General features: G+C 33.6%; 4 protein-coding genes and 3 non-coding genes across 7 annotated transcripts; 2 read left to right on the top strand and 5 right to left on the bottom strand.

Annotated features, from left to right (window-relative positions):
- The first annotated feature begins 890 nt into the window (after window positions 1-890).
- LOC106365002 (zinc finger protein CONSTANS-LIKE 1-like) lies at window positions 891-2,169 on the top strand. The gene has a single exon (XM_013804469.3). It carries the CDS (start codon window positions 950-952, stop codon window positions 1,895-1,897), a length of 948 nt encoding a protein of 315 aa, XP_013659923.2. The 5' UTR covers window positions 891-949; the 3' UTR covers window positions 1,898-2,169.
- Window positions 2,170-4,210: 2,041 nt separating this feature from the next.
- LOC106365001 (basic leucine zipper 43) lies at window positions 4,211-5,170 on the bottom strand. Its single transcript, XM_013804467.3, has one exon. It carries the CDS (start codon window positions 5,087-5,089, stop codon window positions 4,523-4,525), a length of 567 nt encoding a protein of 188 aa, XP_013659921.2. The 5' UTR covers window positions 5,090-5,170; the 3' UTR covers window positions 4,211-4,522.
- Window positions 5,171-17,118: 11,948 nt separating this feature from the next.
- Window positions 17,119-18,375, bottom strand: LOC106363166. The gene has a single exon (XM_013802957.2). The coding sequence runs from the start codon at window positions 18,373-18,375 to the stop codon at window positions 17,119-17,121; it is 1,257 nt and encodes a 418-aa protein (XP_013658411.2).
- A 203-nt stretch (window positions 18,376-18,578) lies between these two features.
- On the bottom strand, window positions 18,579-18,650 carry TRNAD-GUC. Its single transcript has one exon. It is a non-coding gene; the product is annotated as a tRNA-Asp (tRNA).
- A 651-nt stretch (window positions 18,651-19,301) lies between these two features.
- TRNAI-AAU lies at window positions 19,302-19,375 on the bottom strand. Its single transcript has one exon. It is a non-coding gene; the product is annotated as a tRNA-Ile (tRNA).
- A 77-nt stretch (window positions 19,376-19,452) lies between these two features.
- Window positions 19,453-19,526, bottom strand: TRNAI-AAU. The gene has a single exon. It is a non-coding gene; the product is annotated as a tRNA-Ile (tRNA).
- Window positions 19,527-20,401: 875 nt separating this feature from the next.
- Window positions 20,402-21,744, top strand: LOC125581278 (YLP motif-containing protein 1-like). Its single transcript, XM_048746388.1, has 2 exons — window positions 20,402-20,702; window positions 20,822-21,744. The coding sequence occupies exons 1-2, from the start codon at window positions 20,507-20,509 to the stop codon at window positions 21,637-21,639; spliced, it is 1,014 nt and encodes a 337-aa protein (XP_048602345.1). The 5' UTR covers window positions 20,402-20,506; the 3' UTR covers window positions 21,640-21,744.
- Window positions 21,745-22,022: the final 278 nt, after the last annotated feature.

The raw sequence follows: 22,022 nt of genomic DNA, 5'->3' as shown, positions 1-22,022 counted from the left end.
CATAGGTGATGTTGATAACCAGCTTTACCAAAATAGTAGTGGGATAATACGAAAATAGTTCAGAAGTTGCAACCTAGTTGTCTTCACTTGGTCCTGATGATGGTTGATGAATCCAAAAGCCAATGTCAGCATCTGAGGACTGGACCCAATACACAAACCCTACACAGAAACTCAGCCAGCCACAAGATATTCAAACAACTTTTTAAAGCCACTAACTTCTCGCCACCTGTCTTCCCCTCCAGATTCTATCCTTCATTTGCCTTCTTAGGGCCTGACTGGTTCAAACGCAGCGGTTGCGGTTGCGGTTGCGGGAGTTTGTGGATGCGGGCGGTTGCGGTTTCTAGCGGTTTTAAAAGATTTGTACGACTGGTACTGCGGTTAAAAATTGGTGCGTTTGCGGGTGACTTATGACTGGTTAACTATCAAATGCGGTAACAGTCAAATAATAAATTAACAATATTTACATTTAATATAATTATAAAAATATCAAAAATCATAAAATTATAATAAATATAAAATTTATATTTAGAAAGTTATAATTTTAATTTTTGAAAATTTATTGAAATTGTTTTTATTATAAAATTTTATAATATTAATTAAAATAAAATAGATATATTTTAATATTTTCATAATTTCAATTTTAAATTTTTTATTAAATATTTTTTCTTTGTATATATATTGTTTTAAAAAAAAAGAAAAAAATTTTACCCTCCCGCAACCGCCCGCAACCGCAAACGCTAGCTGGAGTCAGCTTTTGAATTTATGAGATTCGGAGCGGTTTGAAGCGGTTTAGGGCGATTTGAGTGATTGTTGCAAACCGCCGACAACCGCTACCGACCGCAAAAGCTGCGTTTGCGGGTGGTAGCGGGAAAACCAATCGCCACCTTAGTCTCTGCCTTTCAAAACATAAATCTACCTTATCATCAAACTAACTACATCTGAAGTTATTATGTTGAAACAAGACCGTAACTGGACACAAGTTTGCAACACATGCCGTTCAGCCGCATGCACCGTGTACTGCCGAGCTGATTCTGCCTACTTGTGCGCCACCTGTGATGCTCAAGTTCACGCTGCCAATCTTCTTGCTTCCCGCCACGAACGTGTTCGAGTCTGTGAGGCATGTGAGCGTGCACCAGCTGCCTTCTTCTGCAAGGCAGATGCTGCATCACTATGCATAGCCTGTGACTCACAGATTCATTTAGTAAACCCACTTGCTAGACGCCACCAACGTGTTCCTATTCTGCCAATCTCCTCCATGGCCACTAACCATTCAAGTGAGACAACAGCGATGACAGGTCCAGAGAACATAGTGGTGATGGGACAAGAAGAAGAGGATGAAACAGAGGTGGCTTCTTGGTTGTTGCCTAGTTCAGAGAAAAACAGTGGTAACAATAACAATAGTCTGGACCTTGTTGATTATCAACAAGACTACAACGTACCTCGAAGTAGATATGCTAGAGATGGAGTTGTTCCACTTCAAGTTGAAGAATCAAAGGCCCACATGCACCATGAGCAACACAACTTTCAGTTTGGTTTCACTAATGTGTCCTCAGGATGTCATATGGTCAGTCTTGTGCCAGAGTCAACGACAAGTGACACAACAGTATTATTACATTCACCATCCCCCAAAGCGGCAACAGACCAACTACCTGACCCTTCAACTCAGATACTTAGTCCAGGGGAAAGAGAGGCTAGGGTTATGAGATACAGAGAGAAGAAGAAGACAAGGAAGTTTGAGAAGAGGGTAAGATATGCTTCAAGGAAAGCATATGCAGAGACAAGACCACGGATCAAAGGCCGGTTTGTAAAGAGAGAAGAAGTGGATGCAGAGGCAGACCAAGGTTTCTCCACAATGACAATGTTCAACACAGGATATGGAGTTGTTCCTTCGTTATGATATGATGCGTAAGGCAAAACTAGCTTGCATGCTTGTAAATGTTTTACTTGTTTGAGTTCCTTAGAAGTTATCATCACTGTAACTTTAGTTAAAAACCAAATATGAATACTGTGTTATGTGAAATGATACCACCACATAGAATAGAATATTATCCATCGGTAGATAACGCCCCGACAACCCATCTAAGGATGGTGCGTTAATTTTTTCATTTCAGAAATAAGATGCCAAATATGTATGTTGATACTCCACAGATTCTCTAAATGTACAGAGACGTGAAGACAACCTGAGACATGTGATAATATCATAATAAACTAACCTTGCTTGCTCCTTTTGGACTCCAAACTTTCTTACAACTTGTGGCTCAGGTAACAGTTGGTTGATGACTCTAGGACTCGAAGCCTTAGCCTTACTCAGAGATATACATGGACAGTTACCACAAGGTAAAAGAAGAATATTCAATTATATACATTTTGCCTGAAGCCAGAGGAATAACGTATCTAGTTTACTCAAAAAATGAAAATAGTAAAAGGTGATATGAAAAATAGTAACACCACATGTTATTTTCCGGATCACAACCTCTTGAGAATCTCTGTATCACGTGTGGCAAATACGCCTATGGTAATTCTGTTTTCAGTCGAGTGGTCCATGGAATGATCATCAACTTCGCATATTTATTGTGATTGGTTTGAGTTTGCATTGTGACCTCACTAGTGAGAATTGAGAAATAGGCCAAGAATTTGACCACGATCCACACATCAACACCGTTCAACTTTATGGACCTTACTAAGCAAATGAAAAAGAAAAGCTCATTTAAGCCCGTCTACAAAACCAAGGATCCAATATAGAGAAAAAGTGTCCAAATTAAGTTAGCCTCACGCATCAGCTCATGAAAACATGTTATCCTATACTCCTTCCGTTTCATATTAACTGTTGTTGTAAATAATTTTTTCATTATAAAATAAGTATCGTTTTCAATTTTTAATACAAAATTTATTAATTTTATTCAGCAATTTATTTTTCTATTGGTTGAAATATGATTAAGTGTATAAATAATTGTGTTTTTAAATAGAAAATATACAAAATTAGTTGTTTTCTTAATCTGTATGCACAAACTTAAAACGACAGGGAGTACGGGAGTACTATTTAGGTTTCGGGAATTTACCCTGTTTAGATCCATGCATTATACATTGTTTTTATATTTAAAGGGAACTAGGTAGTACTGGGAATATGAATCATTATCCGCGGGTCCCGCTCCATTTGATTCGCTGCAGAGCGGGTGCGGATTGAGTGATTTGAAAATTTTGGTTCGCGGATGCGGGTGCGGGTTGAGTGACTTTTATGCAGGGCGGGTGCGGGTCAGCCAAAATTCAGTGCGGGTACCCGCCAACCCGCAAAAACTAAAAAAATTTTTTTTTAAAAAAATATTATTTTTAAATGGAAATCTTTTAAAAAATAATTTAATTTTAATTATAAATAGATTAATATTTATTATTTTTAATAAAAATTATTTAAAATATTAAATTTTATTGTTATTTTTAATAAAAATATTTAAATTAATAATTTTTAATATTATTAATATTATCCGCGGGTCTAGCGGATCACCCGCGGGTTTAAGCGGGGCGGGTGCGGATTTCATATTTTCTTCTTGCGGGTCAAGCGGATCAAATTTTTTGAATAAAAAAAATCAGTTTACCCGTGGGTTGGCGGATCAGCGGAGCGGGTTTGACCCGCAACCCAGCTCTAGAGCTAGGGGCGAGAGTTTTTCATCACAATTCTAGCCAAAAAGAAAAAAAAAACTTTATCATAATCGGTAGCGATCAAACATGTTAGGAAAATAATCGAAGGAGTGACATGTTCAAAAACGCGATGGTTATATCGAGTGATAGGCATGCTATTCACCGACGAGATTAAAGGCAATAATGCATGCGCACATATGAGAGGATCACTTTTATTTGATATACGATACGTTAATTTCACAAATCCACTTTCACCTCATATGTTTCAATGCCATGCGAAAAGAATTCGATAAATGATTCTCCTCGAATGATCCTCACGAAGAAACAATATATAATTATCAAAGACCTTTTTGAGTAATTTATTGTTCTTGACATTAATTGGCTACTCTGTCGTCCTGGGTTAGGAGAGTTGGTAGTTCTTGTTTGTCTTTCTTATGCACGTATACTTAAAATATGCATTTCTCTTTTCGACTAATAATTCTTGTCCTTTTCTTTTAGTTTATCGTTTTCAACTTTAAAATTATATCCTAATAATAATTTGTATATCATCTTCTTCAAGTTCAAGAAGATACATCCATCATCTCCAAATGATCTTCTTTTATGTTTATACAAAATCAAGATTATAACATATAGAAGCAATCTTCCAAATCATTATTCATGATCACAAGTAGCTGGAAAAGAAAACTCAAACTTTGGTACGTAGTTAAACCGTTATAAAAGTAACGTTTCAACGGTGCTAGACCTAAGCCTAGCCCAGAGAAAAAAATACATAAAAATCCACTTTGTTCTCGGCTCATAAAGATATATAGGAGCCAGAGTTTTGTGGATACAAAAAAAGGAGATAGATTAATTAGAGGTAGAAACTTAAAGTTCGATCAGAACGAACAACTCATGATGGATGATGAGTCCTTGGATCATTTGTAATACAAGAGAAGTCTTGATCCAACTCATGATCCAATGAAGAAGAGCAGTATCTTCCTTGGATGCTTGTGCTTCCTCCAAGCTTCTTCATGGATGTGATAACTTGACGAAGTTCTACATTTTCCTCTTTAAGCCTCAAGTTCTCTTGAAGAACAAGATCATTGCTATCCGAGGCTTGGTTAAGCTTATCTAAAAGCTGTTGGTTCTCGCTTCTTAGCCAAGCAACCTGAGAGAGAAGCTCATCTAAGTGTCTTTGCTTTCTCATTCTTGACCTTCTTGCTGATTCTCTGTTAGATACCATACGTCTTTGCTTTCTGTCGTTGATGACGAAGATATCTTCAGTTGCTTCATCGGACGTGGTGGAGTTGTTGCCTGGTGATTGTAGATTGAATTCTTGATGAATTTGAGGGTATGGGATAAGATTGAGATTGTTGATATTGGTTGAAGGGTTTAGGTTGTTGTAATAGTGGTTTAAGTGGAAGTAATCTTGTTGTTGCATGCTGTTAAGACTTGAGCTATCATAATTTGGCTGCATGGTCAGTTTCTCTCTCTCTCTCGCTCTCTCACTGATGTTGTTAGAGCTCAACGAGAGTGAGTTAATGGTGGAGATTGAATGAGAAGGAGTGTTTATACAGCAGATAAAGGCATAGAAGTGGACCACATTTTTTTTTGCAAATTGGTGGCTTTCGTGACACATGCTTAAGGGTTTAGCTTTTGAAATAAAATAATTTAGATTATGTCTTCTACGTGTTCAAAAAAAAAAGATTATGTCTTCTACATGACCCATTGGCATGTTTTGTTCTCCTTAAATTATTGAGAAGACTATTTATTTATTTGCAGGTTGCCATATAAATCTCCAAATATATAAAGTTGATACTAAACATAATGTTTTGTAGGTAATATTAAAGATAAATTACGACATTGATAACTGGTTTCTCATGAATTAAAATGAGTTGTTTCCATTGACAGTATTGTTTATTCATCGATCGGTGATACTTGGGAAGCATGCCTTGTGCTATATCGTAACCATTAAACACCAATCATATCGTATGATCGATTGATGTACCACCTCCATGTGTCATCACACACACCACCTCCATATGATATGATTAGTTTAATAACCAAGTGGCCGGAAAGTTTTTGTAGCCGGTGCAATGCGAGTATAGGAGGGTACCATGGCCATCTAGTGGCATTAAACAGGTGAACATACATGATGCATGATAATGATGTTCGCGCATAATTGAACTGACAAAGGGTTATATATCATGCCCATGCATTATGATGATAATGACAAATGAGGAGTTGGGCACGTTATGTATATATTGTGGATAAAATCAAGTTTGGATCAGTGTTTTGTGCTTACATCAGAGAGAAAATTTATAGTTTCTAGTTGTGGGGTTTCAAAATTATTTGAGTTTAGTCACAATGCTTTTGCTAGCCAACATATAAAGTGGTAATGATGCCAAATAAGTCAATTTATAGAGCTTATAAATATACATATATACATACTTTATTTAATTTCAACATCTACACAACTCACATCTCGCTTCTTCTTTTTCGATGGAAAAAAATAAGAAGATTATCTCTTGGACTCTTGAGATTTGCTTCTCTTCCCTAATAGCATCAATTATTATATGGTTTCCTGCGTAAAATTTTAATAAGAGGTCCTAGATCATATATAAAACAACGTGGTGTTAACTAATTTCTTAGTATCACAAAAGGTAATTACTAATATAATAATTACTAAACTAGAATTTTACCAAGAAATTTAAATATTTGATCCATATTGTTTTTTTTTATTAGAAGGTTTAGGTCGAAACCCATGCATAATCCAAACATGAGATCATAACATTCGTCGCAGGCCCCCCTTGATCTTGCAACCTCTGAACTTTATTTTTCTCAACATGGTTTTAACCTCTGAATTTTATTGTTAATACGTTCCCGCCGAGTTAAACAGTTGTTTACACGTTTACGCGCCTCAAACACAACCATGTCATACTGAACTTCACCCATATATTATACATGTACATTCCATAAACACTAATAAGCCATTGATTGTGCATAATATCTTAACCATTTATAAATGTTAGTGTTTTTTCTCGATAAGGAAAATTCCAGACTAAAGCATATTACTTTATACTCCCTCCATATGTATGTTTTAGGTTTTTTATACTAATTAAAAAAACATATCAAATTATAATTACAAGCATTATTTCTGTTATCAAATATTCTCCACAACTTTTAACCAATAAAATCTTTATAAACACCATTATGTTTTTTGAAATTTGTAATTAATTTATACATTGAAAATGTAAAACATATATCTTTTTGAAACAATTTTTTTCTAAAATATGGATATTTTTGAAACGGAGGGAGTACTACATAGTCTTCAATACTTGCCAAATAACTGATTTTTACACTTATAAAAATACTGTGGAAAATCATTAAAAAATTGCAATAGAATGACTCTCGAACTTTGGTCTTTCAATTTAAGGTAATAAATAATACAGTCACACAGAAGTGGAACGAATCCAGATATCCAGAAAATTTAAGGTATCCGGATACACATGCGGATTCGTCAGATCCGAATTTGGATTCATAAAAATAATTAAAAAAATAAATCTATATTTTTTAAAATATTAAAATTCTAAAAATAATACATAAATTAAATATATATAAATTTTATATATATGTATATAATATTAAAAATTATATATAATATTATAAAATTAATTTTATGTATATATTAATATATCAAGTATAATTATTAATAAGATTAAAAAATTTAAAACCTTTAAAAATTACGGATCTGGATCCGGATATGGACCTAAAAATCAAGATATCCAGATTCGGACTCGGTCTTGACATATCCGAAATTTTATTATCCGTATTTGGATTTGGACGCCCCATGTATTCTATTTTCAACGCCAATCCGGAGCAGATCTCAGATCATATCCGGATTCCGGATAATAAATCTCAGGTCTACAGTCTATAATTGATTTTCTTTTCATTACGTATTTAATCTCATTAAATCAAGTCATCTAGAGAAGATCACGTCTATACAAGAACTTAACTTATAACTCTTCTTTGTATGGTCAAAGAGCATTATTAACAATAACCAAACGAACTCTTTAGTTGCACTAGGAAAGCAAGATATGTGTAGGCAGGGCCGGCTCTGAGATTTTAGGGATCTATAGCTGTATCTACGTAAAAAGATTTTTTTTACAAATGTAGGAATCTAATTTTTTTTTTGAAAATCTATTTATATGTATTTTTAAAAATAAAATTGAGTACCTGCTGCGAATGTTTCACTTAGCATGGTACTTAGCATGGTCATGGCCGACTCTGGCGGTAGGGTTGGTTTGTCGTTTTATAGTGTTCATTACAAAGGCTAAGGCTTCAGCTTCTCACATCACACGTATTATAGAGATCTCTATTTCTAAAAGCAAAGGCTATAATAAGTGTGATGTGAGAAGCTGAAGACTCAACAACACTTGCAAAATGAGTATGGTTTAAGACCAAAATTTTGGCTTAACTAACTAATATAACCGAGTGCATATTTGATCATTTCGTTGTAGAACTGTTTTAACTTTTTATTAACGTCATAGAAAATCATTTGAGGTTGTCCTTTAGTTTCCTGCCATAAATTTGCTAATAAGTAAATTAAAAACTATTCAATAATTGGAAAATGAACAAATCTTCGTTGGTCTCTTTTTTCTTTCTTGTCATTATTATAAATTTAGCATGTATCTTTCTTTAAATAACCAAAAACTTAGGCATGCATGGGTTATTATAATCTAGTGTTAACTAATGTATATGCATATTGATATTGGTCATAGCATTTTGGGTGTTCACAGAAAGTTATATAATACAGTAATAGTAGTTGCTTTTATTCTTTTCCAAAAGTTAATTTCAGGTTCTACTGTTTAGTGATGCATACCTTACCATTTGAGGAAATTATATCCATCAATACTCTTCTTTATTGTGAAATTCACGACACAGTAAACTTTGCCGACTGATTTAAACCCTGAAATTGCATAATTTGCCAAATCTAATGACTATTGAACGAAAGAGAGTGCGACTGTGTTGGTCAAACAAAAGGCAAATACACACACACCATCAAGTCATATCATTCAGACAAAGTCTATTTCTTCTTTATTTCAGCCTCATGTTCTTTTGCACGGTTTGTTCTTCTTCCACAGCCTCAAATCTTTTTTCCCCATCTCTATTTTTTCTTTTACTTTTTTTCTCCAATTTGCTTTTTTTCTTTAGTGTTTCCTTTATCTATTATTCCTTTAATCTTATTTTTATTGGGTCATAAACTATTAAAATGTTTTGAATGTTTCATTGTTTTGGTCCCATCAGTAACACTACCACCTGATATTGGCCTACCTTCAATTTTCTATTCTATTCTTCTTCTTCTTTTTGCTAAAAATCCATTTTCTATTCTTTACCAAAGAATTCCTTATATTGTATTAATTTGTAAAGAAAATTAGAAAAAATCCAAACTGAAATATGATGTAATTAGTAACTACCATGCGACTTTTTGGTATGGAAATATGCTTTTTAGCTAAAACTAAATATGTATATAGACCTACATTTGCCCCAACAAAACACAAAGAAACTAAAAAGTTGTGTGTGTGTTTTTTGGGTGTAAATGTTAAAATTCATACCATTTTTTGAGTTCTACGTTGTTGCAAAGTTGTGTGTTTTGACTGACTGATAAATAGATTTCTTAATTTTTTTAATTCTGACATTCATTAATTGGCCTCTTAAATACCATACGAGAGTTCGAAATTCCATTGATCTTCTTCGTTAAGCAATCATCAATATATATTAATTTATTATTGAAAATGGATGATGTCATAATGGTCCGACTGATTGGTGAATTAAGGATAAGCCAATCACTAAAGCGAAGCCTATTATATCATCACACCTTTTCCGATACATTTTTTAATTCCACGTCTTTTGTTCTTATGAAAACTTTATAATTACATACCCATTTTATACTTGATATTTTTCTGCTCATACCTTTAATCATTCTATCCAATTTCCCAAATGGATAATACTCACAAATATATTTTAATAAATGTTTATATGTGCCTAGCTTCTTTTAATCTCTGCGTTCAGGGTCTGTAAAACCGATCCATATTTTCTCTTCTCTTTTGTTGGAAAAATTGATCCATTTTTATGTTTTATTTTACCAAGAAAACTATAAACACACAATAAAAACAAATTTCTTACTTTATTAGTTAATTAACAATACATAGTTTAATCACGGATACGTAGTCCAGTTTTCTTCTAGTTGATAAAGGCCAAAATAATGTGTCCTTGTAATTAGCTTTTATTAAGGGCTTGCATCCACTATCAGTGCCAATTTGTATCATAATATCATTCTCGTCAGTCATTATCAGAAAGTTATATTATTGTGCTATTAATTTTACAATGACCAGCAAAGAGTAAAAAAGTTCAAACACCTCTTATCATTGCCTAATTATTTTTTTCGGTAATTTATTTTAGGTTTTGAGATCATTTTAGTCTTTTGACGTATTATGTTAATTAGGTTTCGTATCAAAGGCAGATAAATTAATTATTCGATTCCTAACAAAAAAAAATTATTCGGAGGGTACGGATACAACAAACTCAGATAGCAACTTGACACATGAAAGTTTAAATACCTAACACAATCACAAGCATTGGTATCCGATTAAGACCAAGTGCGTGCATACACATGCACATATATACATGCATGCACAATGCATCTATGTGTCAATAGATATTGCCATATTGGTTGTTAAATTCCGGCTTATCACAAAATTTTAACTGAAAACAAATTGGTGATAAATCGATTGGTCATAACCTTTTATATATTATTTATGTTCCAGTTAGTTAAATTTCCGATATGGGAGCTTATATTCTTACATTGGTGATGATGACATGAATCATTTATCCTTCTATATGCATTCATGTTCAAGTGCATGCATACATTTTCTTTTCATGCATACAATTTTTGAGGTAAAATGCATCCATACATTATGTTACATTGTAGTTTATAATGAGTCTGGATCCTAGCCAAGTTGTATATGAAATTTTCCTGTGCTACTGATAGATGTATTAATCAATATGAGTTGCAGTGTCTAACTTTTTTCTCACGTTTGGAAATGGTCAAATGATTTTTGATTGGTATGCATTGAAGTTGTATATATAGGGTTTTTTTTACTAACAAGTTGTATATATAGATTGTATTTCTGGTGTTTCAAAAAAAAAAAAAAAAGATTGTATTTCTGATTATTCAAGTATTAGTTTTGTTGTCAATAACATATAACTACTTCGTTTTTAGTAATTTTAGTTACGATTAATAACATTATATTCCACTCTACCATTGACTTCTAAATGTTAAAAAAATAATTACTATTATAATATTTGCTTGAGAGTAGTTGATATGCATTTTGGTCTATAAAGCTTAATATGTCCCTTAAGGAGAAAAGAGAGAATCCTAAGAGACAAGAAGACAAAGTGGGAGAACGTCATGGAAAACTTGAGCTCAAATTTCAATCCCAAAATGATTGAAGTAATAATTATCAAATGAAAATTTTGAAATGGTGTGATGAATTATTTTTTGATGTGTTGTTATTCACCCACCCCAACTAAAATACAATACGTTTTATATTCGTGGTTTTACAAATATCTTGATACACTTCTTTAAACCGCTTTAATTGAAGCAGATCCACACAAATAAATTCCAAAAAAGAAAAAAAATCAAAGATAACAAGAAAATGATTTTTAGATAATATAGAAGATGACCATCAAGACATAAATCAATGAAAGAGTACTCAAGATATAACGAGTTTTTTATAACAGAAATATATCGTCTGATCACTCATGAAATGAACATGCTTCAGAACAGTTAAACACTACTCGTCGTTCATAGTTGAATAGTTTGTTATATATTATTTTCGCAAAGATGCATGACAAGAAGAAGGTCATTTTCAAGTAAATATAGTGAAAATTTGAATGCTTGGCGAATTCTGTCATATTTCAAGTAGAGCTTGCAACAGTAGTCACTTGGCGAATTCAATGCTGCCAAAGTCATCCAACTCAAAGCTTCGAGATGTACTTCTAATTCAGATGCTGGTGAGGTTATTGTTCTCATTTACTTAATCTTCATGTAGTTTTGTTTCCATAATTTGAATATCCAAACATTCTTCAATAAATTTCACCTTAAAAAAAAAAAAAATATATATATATATATATATATATATATATATATATATACGTGGTTGATGTGAACAACTGATGCAAGTGGTTAAAACTTTAGAGTTCATAGAGGAGCTTATATTTCTCAAAAAATTATATTAAATTTACATGTGGAGTATATGTTACATGGAATGAGACAAGGGGCATAATTATTGTATTTGAGGATAGAAAATAGTGTTGAGCCAATTGGGTATCCAAGAGCCAGAAAAAGGATTTTCCATGATCACAAAAAGAAATGAAAATAAAATCGACACTCAATGTTTCAAGTTTGGCTCTTTGGATATGTAGAGTCACTATAGAGAAAGGAGCCGGCCACTCCCATGTGAAAATGACTGTTAACTTTAGTGTTTTTTTTAGCAATCTTAAATGTAATGGGCTTTGGGGTTCATACACAGTGAAGTAGTTAATTGAAAGAACATGGAAATATTAAATAGGCAACTAGAAGTTTAAACATTTTTAAGAGTTCTAATGAAAAACGTTCATTTCCAAATGATTTACCTGATCTAATTCATATCCGACCTTAGATATTGGATCCGTGTTCAAACCTGTTGTAGTAACTTATCCATCTTGAAAATTGGATACACATAGCAATTACGAATGTGTATAATAAGTATAGCCGTCTGTGTACTCTAAATAATTCAATTTTTGGAAATTGCCACAAGAACAAAATAACCAAAATATCAAAAAGTATATGAAACTACTTGAAATATCCAAACTGGAATACAATCTTTATGAGGTTCGGTGAAGATGATTTGTTGAAATTCAAACTTGAGTCGTCAAACTAAGAAGATGAAGAGTAATCAGTCAATAACAATCAATTGAATCATGGAACCAAATGAAGTGGAAAATGATTGAAGCTCGATTTTTCTTTTGCTTTAATAACATATTACTATTTTAAAAAATTCATGGAAGTTAAGAGAAATTGTGATGAAGAAAAATAGAAAAATATCTCTACATACACTCAACTTGATTAAAATGCATTTAGCAAAAAAAAAAGGACGACGCACTTATGTATTCATATTTATATAATTATATTATGTATTTAGAGTTGTCATTAGCCTCAGGCCCTCAGCCGTTTCTTCGGCCTTCTCATCGAACAATAAACCGATGTTTTTGAGATTCGCCTAGTTTTTTTGGTTAACCTTGTCAGTCTTAGAGCTGATTGTGTTTGTTTAATGGTTGTTTAGCCAAATCTAAGTTATCAAAGAACATTTCTTGTCTCTTCAAAACTTCTTTAGTTGGATATTTTATCGTCGTTTCCGACCATTGCAAACTTGTTGGAATGACCATTTCAAGATTACAAGTGAAGAATATCTATGGATTTTTTACTTTCATCATGTCCCTCTCTTTAACATTTATATTGCTTGTTTTATTGTACTGTTTTTATTGTTCATCTTACATTGGAGTAAACTTTCAGTTATTATTTTTTTTACCGTTAATTAGTTGAACATGGTTTCAGTTGTAATCGGTTAACCATGTTAAGCTTTTATTTTAATATAATCGTATGTTACACAAAAAAGTATTAATATTTATACCAAATGGATTAACCAATTTACACAATGTAACTAAACACAAGCCAAAGTTCATATGCTTTATTGAAAGTTTGGATAGTGATTTTACCGATCCAAAGTCCAACCTAACATCCCATCATCTCTTGGATATCTTTTCAGTGATAGTTTTATATACATGCACAGAGCTATTAAGAAAAGTTTTACTGCTTGTTTTTTTTTGTAACATTTTACTGCTTGTTTAGAGGTTGAAAAAAATGATAAAAACTGACAAAAGCAAGATTGAACATGACAAGATGGAATGCAAAATTTTATAACTTCCATGTAGGTGTGTTCAATCCGGATATCGGTTCGGTTTCGGTTCGGTTTTTTTCGGTTTTTGGTATTTCGGTTAGTAAAATATAACTACCATTCTAAATCCATATTTACTTCGGTTCGGTTCGGTTTATATACCGTCGGTTTTCGGTTTATTCGGTTTTATACCAAAAAACATAATTATTTAGTTTGAGATCATATAAAATGAATTTTAGAGTCATATTGTCAACACAGTCATTTATTAAAAATATATTACATGTTCAAATAAATGAACAAAAGCGTAAAAATGCTTCTACCATCGAATAAAATCATCAAATCTAAACTATTAAAACTGAAGTACAAATTAAAACTAACCCTTAAACTTACACAATATTTACAGCTCAATGCCATTGAATTAATATTAACTATTTTTATAGAAAATTAATCATTATTTATAAAGGGTTAGTCTGTTACAGATATTCAATGCTATTTACCTGCACAACGATGCTTTCAATTTTTCACTTTACTTTTACCCGAAGAACATTACTTGATCATCAAAAGTGCAACAACAAAACACAAAGCTTGCTCACGTTTTTCTGTCAAAATTTCTAAAAGTATAAGATTAATCAATCCAGTTTAATCATCAAAGTGCAGCAACAAACACATTGCTTGATCAAGCTTCTTTTGATTTCTCACTCAACATCTACCCTAAGAACATTACTCTGTTTCATTACCTGCAACAATGAAAGACCGAGCTTGATCAAAAGTTCCATAAAAATTCTCACAAAATTCAAGATTAATACAGGTTGATCATCAAAGTACAAAAACAAACACAATGCTTGATTAAGCTTCAGTAATCGAGTACTAATTATTAATTCAGTTCTGTATTTTTTAAAAGATGTTAATACACATTTTTTAAAGTTCTGTTTTAGGCAAATTTAATATCGATGAAGAACACCTCAAGTACCGATTATTAATCCAGATTTACATAGTTTTCAGTGTTCAAAAGATGTTTATACACAGTTTAATTGCATTTTTTGATTACACCAGAATTAGCAGACGATAGTTTTGGTTTGCTCTTATAAGGTTATAGATTTCGTGATTACCAAAATGTATAAACCGGTTTCATTATACCATCTCTTTCAGTATTCCATCATTTTTGAATTGTACATTAACAAATCTAAACTAATCCTAATTAGTTGACAAAATCTAAACTTAACATATCCTAATTTACAAACGTATCTCCCACATATCACGCAATCCACTTATATACAAAGCTTATTTCTAAAAAAAAATAGAACTAACAAAAGAAATGAATTTATTAAAGTTTTACGTGATTCACTCATATTTTCACCTTCTTTATCCAATAAATTCTATCAATATTTCAAATGATCTTGGGGTATAAAAAGGGAATATTTTCATATATATTAACTAATTTACATATGTGTGCCTACAATGTAGATCTTAAGATTGACTCCACAAAATCTAGCTATTAAATACAAAATCATAATAGTTTGTATTGATATGCATGACCCTATATATAAAAATCACCCTTCCGCTCTCTTTCTTGAGAATCAGAACAATGAAAAAGTTTCTATCACAAATATAGATTCTAATAATCAAAATAACCAAAATATTTTATTAAAAAGGTAAATATACATTTATATTCTTAGGGTTAACTAATCCAAACCTTAGGATTTAGAGTTAAGGGGTGGAGACTTGGGTTTGAGGTTTAAAATTTTATAAAATATAAAATAAATATTAGAAATTTGAAAATAAAAATTTTAAAAATAGTTTCAAAAATATTTTCGAATTACAAAAAATAAATTGAAAAGAAAATTCAAAAATTCAAAAAAATATTTATAAAAAAGTTCGAATTTTAAAATATTATTATTATTATATTTTTTTTATATATATCTAGGGTATTAGTGTCATTTTACCTATTAAATAAAACATTTTGGTCATTTTCCTTCTTGTGATCAAAACTTGAAAATTGTCTATTTATGAGAATTACCCATTTGATAATGATGGTTTTTTTATTAATTTTAACAAAAAAAAAACAGAATTACAAATATATATATTTAAATGTTATAAAACTGTATTCTTTATTATTTCAGTAGTTCCATAAAATTCACTTATATTATATTGATCTGGTAATACAAATACTAAAATATTAGTGTACATATTATTTGTTAAATTAAATAAAATTTGTAAAAATAATTAAATTGTATTTCAAATTACTTTTTAAAAAATTATATACATGTTAGTGCCAAATGTCTCCATACACAAAACGCATACCAAAAATTATTTAGCTACAACTGCATTATATAATGGAAACATATCTAAAGTATATAATGGTCACATGAAAAGCAATAATCAATATATAAAAAACAAAACCAACATCCGCGCGGGCGCGCGGGTCAAGCTCTAGTCTATAATTAAAATGAGAGCTTGAAATTTTGAAAATAAAAATATGAAACAAAACAGAAACATGAAAGAAAAGTTTTTCTACTCTTCCATATTTAGTGTTCATTAAAGTCATGCTTTTTCGATTGAACACGAAACTCTTTTTGTTTATAGATAAGAAAAAAGTTGTGAAATTTTTTCATTAATTATTTTCCATCAAATTTATCATTTTCATATTAATTTAGTGAATACTAAAATAAAGCAAAAAGATAAAAAAAAAGACTTAGAAAATAAGATGTCTGAATTGCGATGTATTGTTATTTAATTATAGTTCAAGTGTTTTACAAATTATATAAGGTTTATAGTAATTTAACACAAATTTAACTTATAAAACAAATAGATTTTCATGTATTGTTATAAAATAGATACATATTTACATGTTTCTACTTTTAATCGGTTTTGTTCGGTTTATTCGGTTTAATCGGTTATATACCAAACCATATCCAAATCCTACGGTTTTTATAAAATTATATACATTCGATTTATATGGTATATACCAAATCCAAACCATATTGTCTATTTCGGTTCGGTTCGGTTCGATACAGTTCGGTTTTACCATATTGAACGGCCCTACTTCCACGTGAATCTAAATCCAGATTACGGCGAAAAAAAATAAAAAAAATAATCATGGATTCTCTAGTGGATTAAAAAGCCCAACTGCTGAATTAGATCTGGTCCACTAAGACGACGTTAAACCGGACCAAATCCATCATTTTTCATATTATATTTGGTTAACCACTAGCTGGCCGTAGAGTCATGACCGGACCAGCATCTCTAACAAAAATCTAAACTATATGTAAACTTGCAGTGGTACTTCTATAATCTTGATCGTTTAAAAAGAAGACTTGAGCAAGCAAAAACTCACATTCCAAAAAATCATATTTAGAACTAATGAACAACAATTCTCAGCAAAACCTAAAAGATTAATGAACCTAAATAACTTGAACACCAAAATATAGCTGCAAAAATTTTATTTCCCCCTTTAATCTGTTTCCAGCCAAATATGTACATCAAACCAATCAGCAAACATTAACTTCACCTACTCTGACATCAAGTCTCTCCCCAAACCCCTTCGTGATCTCTTATTCCTTTCGTACTCAAGATCATCAGTAGGCAGCTCATACCGACAAACCGGACATGTATTCCTTATCCCTAACCAAGGCACAATGCACTCTTTATGATAGTAATGCCTACAAGGAAGCCTCTTAACTTTCTCCTCCACCACAATCTCATCTTTGCAGATCGCGCAGCCAATGCTCAACTCTTCAGAGGTGATTCCCACATCAGGAAGCTCATCCACCATCCTCTTGGAAGCTGGTGGACTTCCTTTGGTTCCAGACTCATGGAACGTTCGTGCTATAACATCCTCGTAGTCTCTGTTGTTCGCAGCGTATACATCTATATCCGGAAAAAGGGTGTCGAAAAAATCCTCCATCACTAAATCTACAGATTCTTCAAAGAACCCATCAAATAAACCACCATGCCATTCTTGATTATATTCCTCCATGGGCTCTTGAGATAAGCTTACTCCTCCTACTTCTTCTTGGGGTTCGACAGGTTCCGGAACACCCCACGTGATCTCGTTCTGCGGTTCCACGTGATCAACCAAGAGATCGTCCCCAACAAAAGTAATACCCGTACCAATTTCTACCAGACCCGTACCAATTTCTACCAGACCCGTACCAATTTCTACCAGACCCGTACCAATTTCGACCAGACCCGTACCAATTTCGACCCGACCCGTATTATTTCCGACCCGACCCGTATTAATTTCGACCCGACCCGAACTAATCTCGACCAGACCCGTATCAATTTCGACCCGACCCGACCCGATTTCGACCCGACCCGAATCGATTTCGATCATACGCGTATCGATTTCGAAACTCCTGGCAACTTGAAGCCCTAACTCACCTGAACCATCCGACCCGGATCCGGACCCGGATCCGGACCCGGATCCGGACCCGATTCGGAGCCCTAATTCTACCTCCTCCTCCTCCACCTCCATGTCTTGAATCCCCCAGATATCGAAAGCACGCGAAGTGCTTAGCCTCTGATTCGAGGCTACGTACGACTCTCGACCGAAGAAATCGATGAAGGAGTGATGCAGATCGGGTTCGGATTCCATCGAAACCGATCCGGGATCTGAAATCGACTCCAGCAAACGGAAGTACGGATTGGTTTCCCTTATAGCTTCGTAGTCCGGCTGGTTACCAGATCGGTAAAACTCTGCGGCGATTGAGCTACCACCGTCGTCTTCTTCTTTCACGTTGATTGGGCAGCCGAAGAGTTTCGCCATTGGTGAGGAGTTTCTGAGAAAATTGTCGAGAAAATCAATAGAAATTGTCAAGGAAAATAAAAAAAGATTCGTATCTTATACACAAGGGATTCGACGGTGTGTATATATATATGTGGTTAGAAGTTAGAAACCTTGTTGGGGAAGGTTGTGCCACGTAATAACTATAAAAAGGAAAAAAAAAAGTATTTAAATTTAAAATTAAACGCCGTTGCCGGGGATCGAACCCGGGTCACCCGCGTGACAGGCGGGAATACTTACCACTATACTACAACGACTTGATGCTTGTGTTTGTATTATCTATAAATTCGTTTTATAAGTTCCTGCCATTATAACTTCAAAGATATCCTTCTCATCAACTTTACCAGATGATCTAGCTCTTTTAGATAGCATAGCCTGTCATGCTCTTGCTTGCGTTTGGATATAAACTCCCTTAGGACACAGCAAGAGACATGTCCTGTTGTTGACCTAAAGCATACAACAATAATCAAATTGTCTAGCTCACAAACGAAAACACTATCATAGAATTAGAAACTAACCCATAACAGTTAACTGGTATTTCATTAGAAGTAAAAACACTAAACTTGACAAGTCATATGGTTGTCCCAAATGTTAATAAAAGGAAGAACCATTGCAGCAAAATTAAATCCAATAAGCAACTAAAAAAAAAAGAAGGCAAAAACATGAAACCTGAGGTCCGGAGCTTTGTTGAAGAAGACTTGGTTCTTTTTGTGCATTAGAATCTCAGCTTATCCTTCCTTAATAACTGTATAATCCATTTAGATCGACTACCTCTATTGCTGACCTCAGATTTTGTCTTTAGGGGCAGAAGATTCACAAACAGAATCAGGAACGTGAATCTGTATTCCAAACGGCAAATCACAAAGGTTGAGAAGTAGAGACAAATATAAAACAAAAGAAGAAAAAAATGGCCTATACAGGGATCGAACCTGTGACCTTCGCGTTATTAGCACGACGCTCTAACCAACTGAGCTAATAGGCCTCGTGCTTGTGGATTTATCTTTGTATAAAATGACTGTACGTAAACTTAAAAGGAAAAGAATCAAAGATCAAAAGAAAAGGCCTATACAGGGATCGAACCTGTGACCTTCGCGTTATTAGCACGACGCTCTAACCAACTGAGCTAATAGGCCAAGTTGCTATTTAGTGATTATAAACTTACTTGTCAAAACCAGTTTGAGTGCAGGACATCGTTATGAAACTACGAAGAGGGAGAGAAGGAGCTGAGAAAGGGAAGAAGAGAGGATACAGAGCTTAACATTGTTACTTCTTGGTGCTACCATCGCTGCTCCAAAAGTTGACGCTCTCATAATCTGTCCAATGGTAATGTTGAAGCATGTCTAGTCAAAATCTTTTTGAGAAGTCTCTTATTCCAGATCTTGATCAATTGCTAGTTCAACCAGATTGGCAGTTTGGTTAGCTGAACCGGATGATGGATGATCATTAATTTGGTTAGCTTTGTATTAATAGGATCATCAATGTAAATTAATTGTTAAATCTTACGGTGGTGAGCAGATAACTATAACAACACTAGCTCAGGCGCAGCATGGAAACGGTTACATCCCAGGCTGGATGCTCTGATAGTCATGTGATCATTTTAATGATGTGATCAACCTCACCAACAAATGGCATGTTATATGTAAAATAAGAAATAAAGACACAAGATTTTGATTCGTAGACATAAGTGTGGCTATATATAATGTCATGATGATCTTGGGGACATTTGTCTCTTTTGGGAAACCTTGCTATTTTAAGTGTGCAACTTGTTTTACCATTGAACCTGATAACTTAATTTTGTCAAAGTATTCACCAACTATTTTTACTGTGAATCCAAATATTTTTGGTGTATTTTTCTCACCTCTTACTATTTTACTACAATAATTTGAGCTTTTTGAGCTGTACAAAGAGAAGAAATATAAGTCACGAGGTATTAACAGCAGCTTTATAGTTTGGAAGCTAGACTTGTATACTTCCCATGACTACCATTAACAGAGTGAAGAGATAAGCTTTTGTTACAATCTCCTTTTTTTTCCTGGCTCACTCATCTTCATAACTCCTATATAAATCCATCTGTTTCATGACAGAGATAAGGAGACTGAGTTGATCCATAACTATGGAGATAACAACGACCTTCTCGGTTTGGTTTATTCTTATGACTCTCTTAGGAATCTCTATAAATGGAGGTTTGTCTCAAGGACAACAACATCTTATGAAGAAGACACGTTCTGTTGCGGTTGTGGTCGGAACTGTCTACTGTGACACTTGTTTCAACAGCGCCTTTTCGAAATCACCCAACCACTTGATCTCAGGTTTGTTTTATTTTCTCTTTCTTGGTTTTGTTTTACCGGTTCTTATTCAAGATTTGTACCAGTGTGGACTAAAATCTTAGAAGTAATATTGATTAACACTTTGCTGGATCTTTACACAGGTGCTGTAGTTGCAGTGGAATGTATCGACGAGAACTCAAACCCGAGTTTCAGACAAGAAGTGAAAACAGACGAGCACGGCGAATTCAAAGCAAAGCTACCATTCTCTATAAGCAAACATGTGAAGAAGATCAAGAGATGCTCAGTGAAGTTGCTAAGCAGCTCACAGCCTTACTGTTCTATAGCTGCTTCCGCTACTTCATCTTCTCTCAAACGCCTTAGATCGAGCAAACACGGAGAAACTACTCGAGTCTTCTCAGCAGGGTTCTTCACTTTCAAACCTGAGAACCAACCAGAGATCTGTAGTCAAAAACCTATCAATCTCCGTGGATCCAAACCTCTTTTTCCGGATCCTACTTTCCCTCCACCGATCCAAGACCCGGTTCCGGATAATCCTCTCCCTATTCTCCCAATCCTTCCTCCTCTTCCGGACTTGCTTCCAACACTTCCTCCTCTTCTTCCAGGACCATCGCAAAAATCAGCTTCCTTGCATCACAAGAAAGACAGTTCCTTGGGAGACAAGAAGACTGAAATACTAAAACCTGATTCCGTCTTACCTCCAAACCCGGTTAAGGCTCTCCTCCCTCCAAATCCGCTAAACCCGCCATCTATCATCCCTCCAAACCCGGTTACGCCTCTCCTCCCTCCAATCCCTCTAGTTTCTTCTCCCCCAAGTCTTCCACCGCTAAAGTCTCTTCCACCTGTTCCGGTCATAACTCCGCCTTCACAACCGTCACCTTCTTTCTCAGTTTCTCTCCCTCCCATCTTCATTGGAATCCCTCCGGCTTCATCTTCCTTCTCTAGTCACCCTCAACCCTAGATTTAAAATGTATTTCTATATGTATCATTATCATCTGTGTTATTTTTCCCCCTTGTTGGTTTGTTGTAATTTCAATAAATATTTTTACTAAGGACTTTTATCTTATTTTTTCAATTTTCAATTCATTGTCTAATTCTCAACTAGATAAAACAACACCAATAAAACAGTTTACACATAAATAATTACATCAAATGCAATTTTAATGGACTATAGTTTGGTTTGATTAAGAACTTAGAGCAGCTCCATCGGTAAAACTAAGGAATGTTTCTAAAAGATAAACAAAAATTAATATTATAATGTATTTATCTTTTTTAAGTAGTTAAAATGTTTTAAAAGTGGCATCTGTTACTTTATGGTGGAACCGAGTTTTTAAAATAGTGAAA

The sequence above is a fragment of the Brassica napus genome, chromosome C2 (genome assembly GCF_020379485.1).
Source record: "Brassica napus cultivar Da-Ae chromosome C2, Da-Ae, whole genome shotgun sequence".
Lineage (NCBI taxonomy): Eukaryota > Viridiplantae > Streptophyta > Magnoliopsida > Brassicales > Brassicaceae > Brassica > Brassica napus.
Note: the sequence above shows the minus strand (reverse complement) of the source record. Positions and strands in the feature narration are given on the sequence as shown.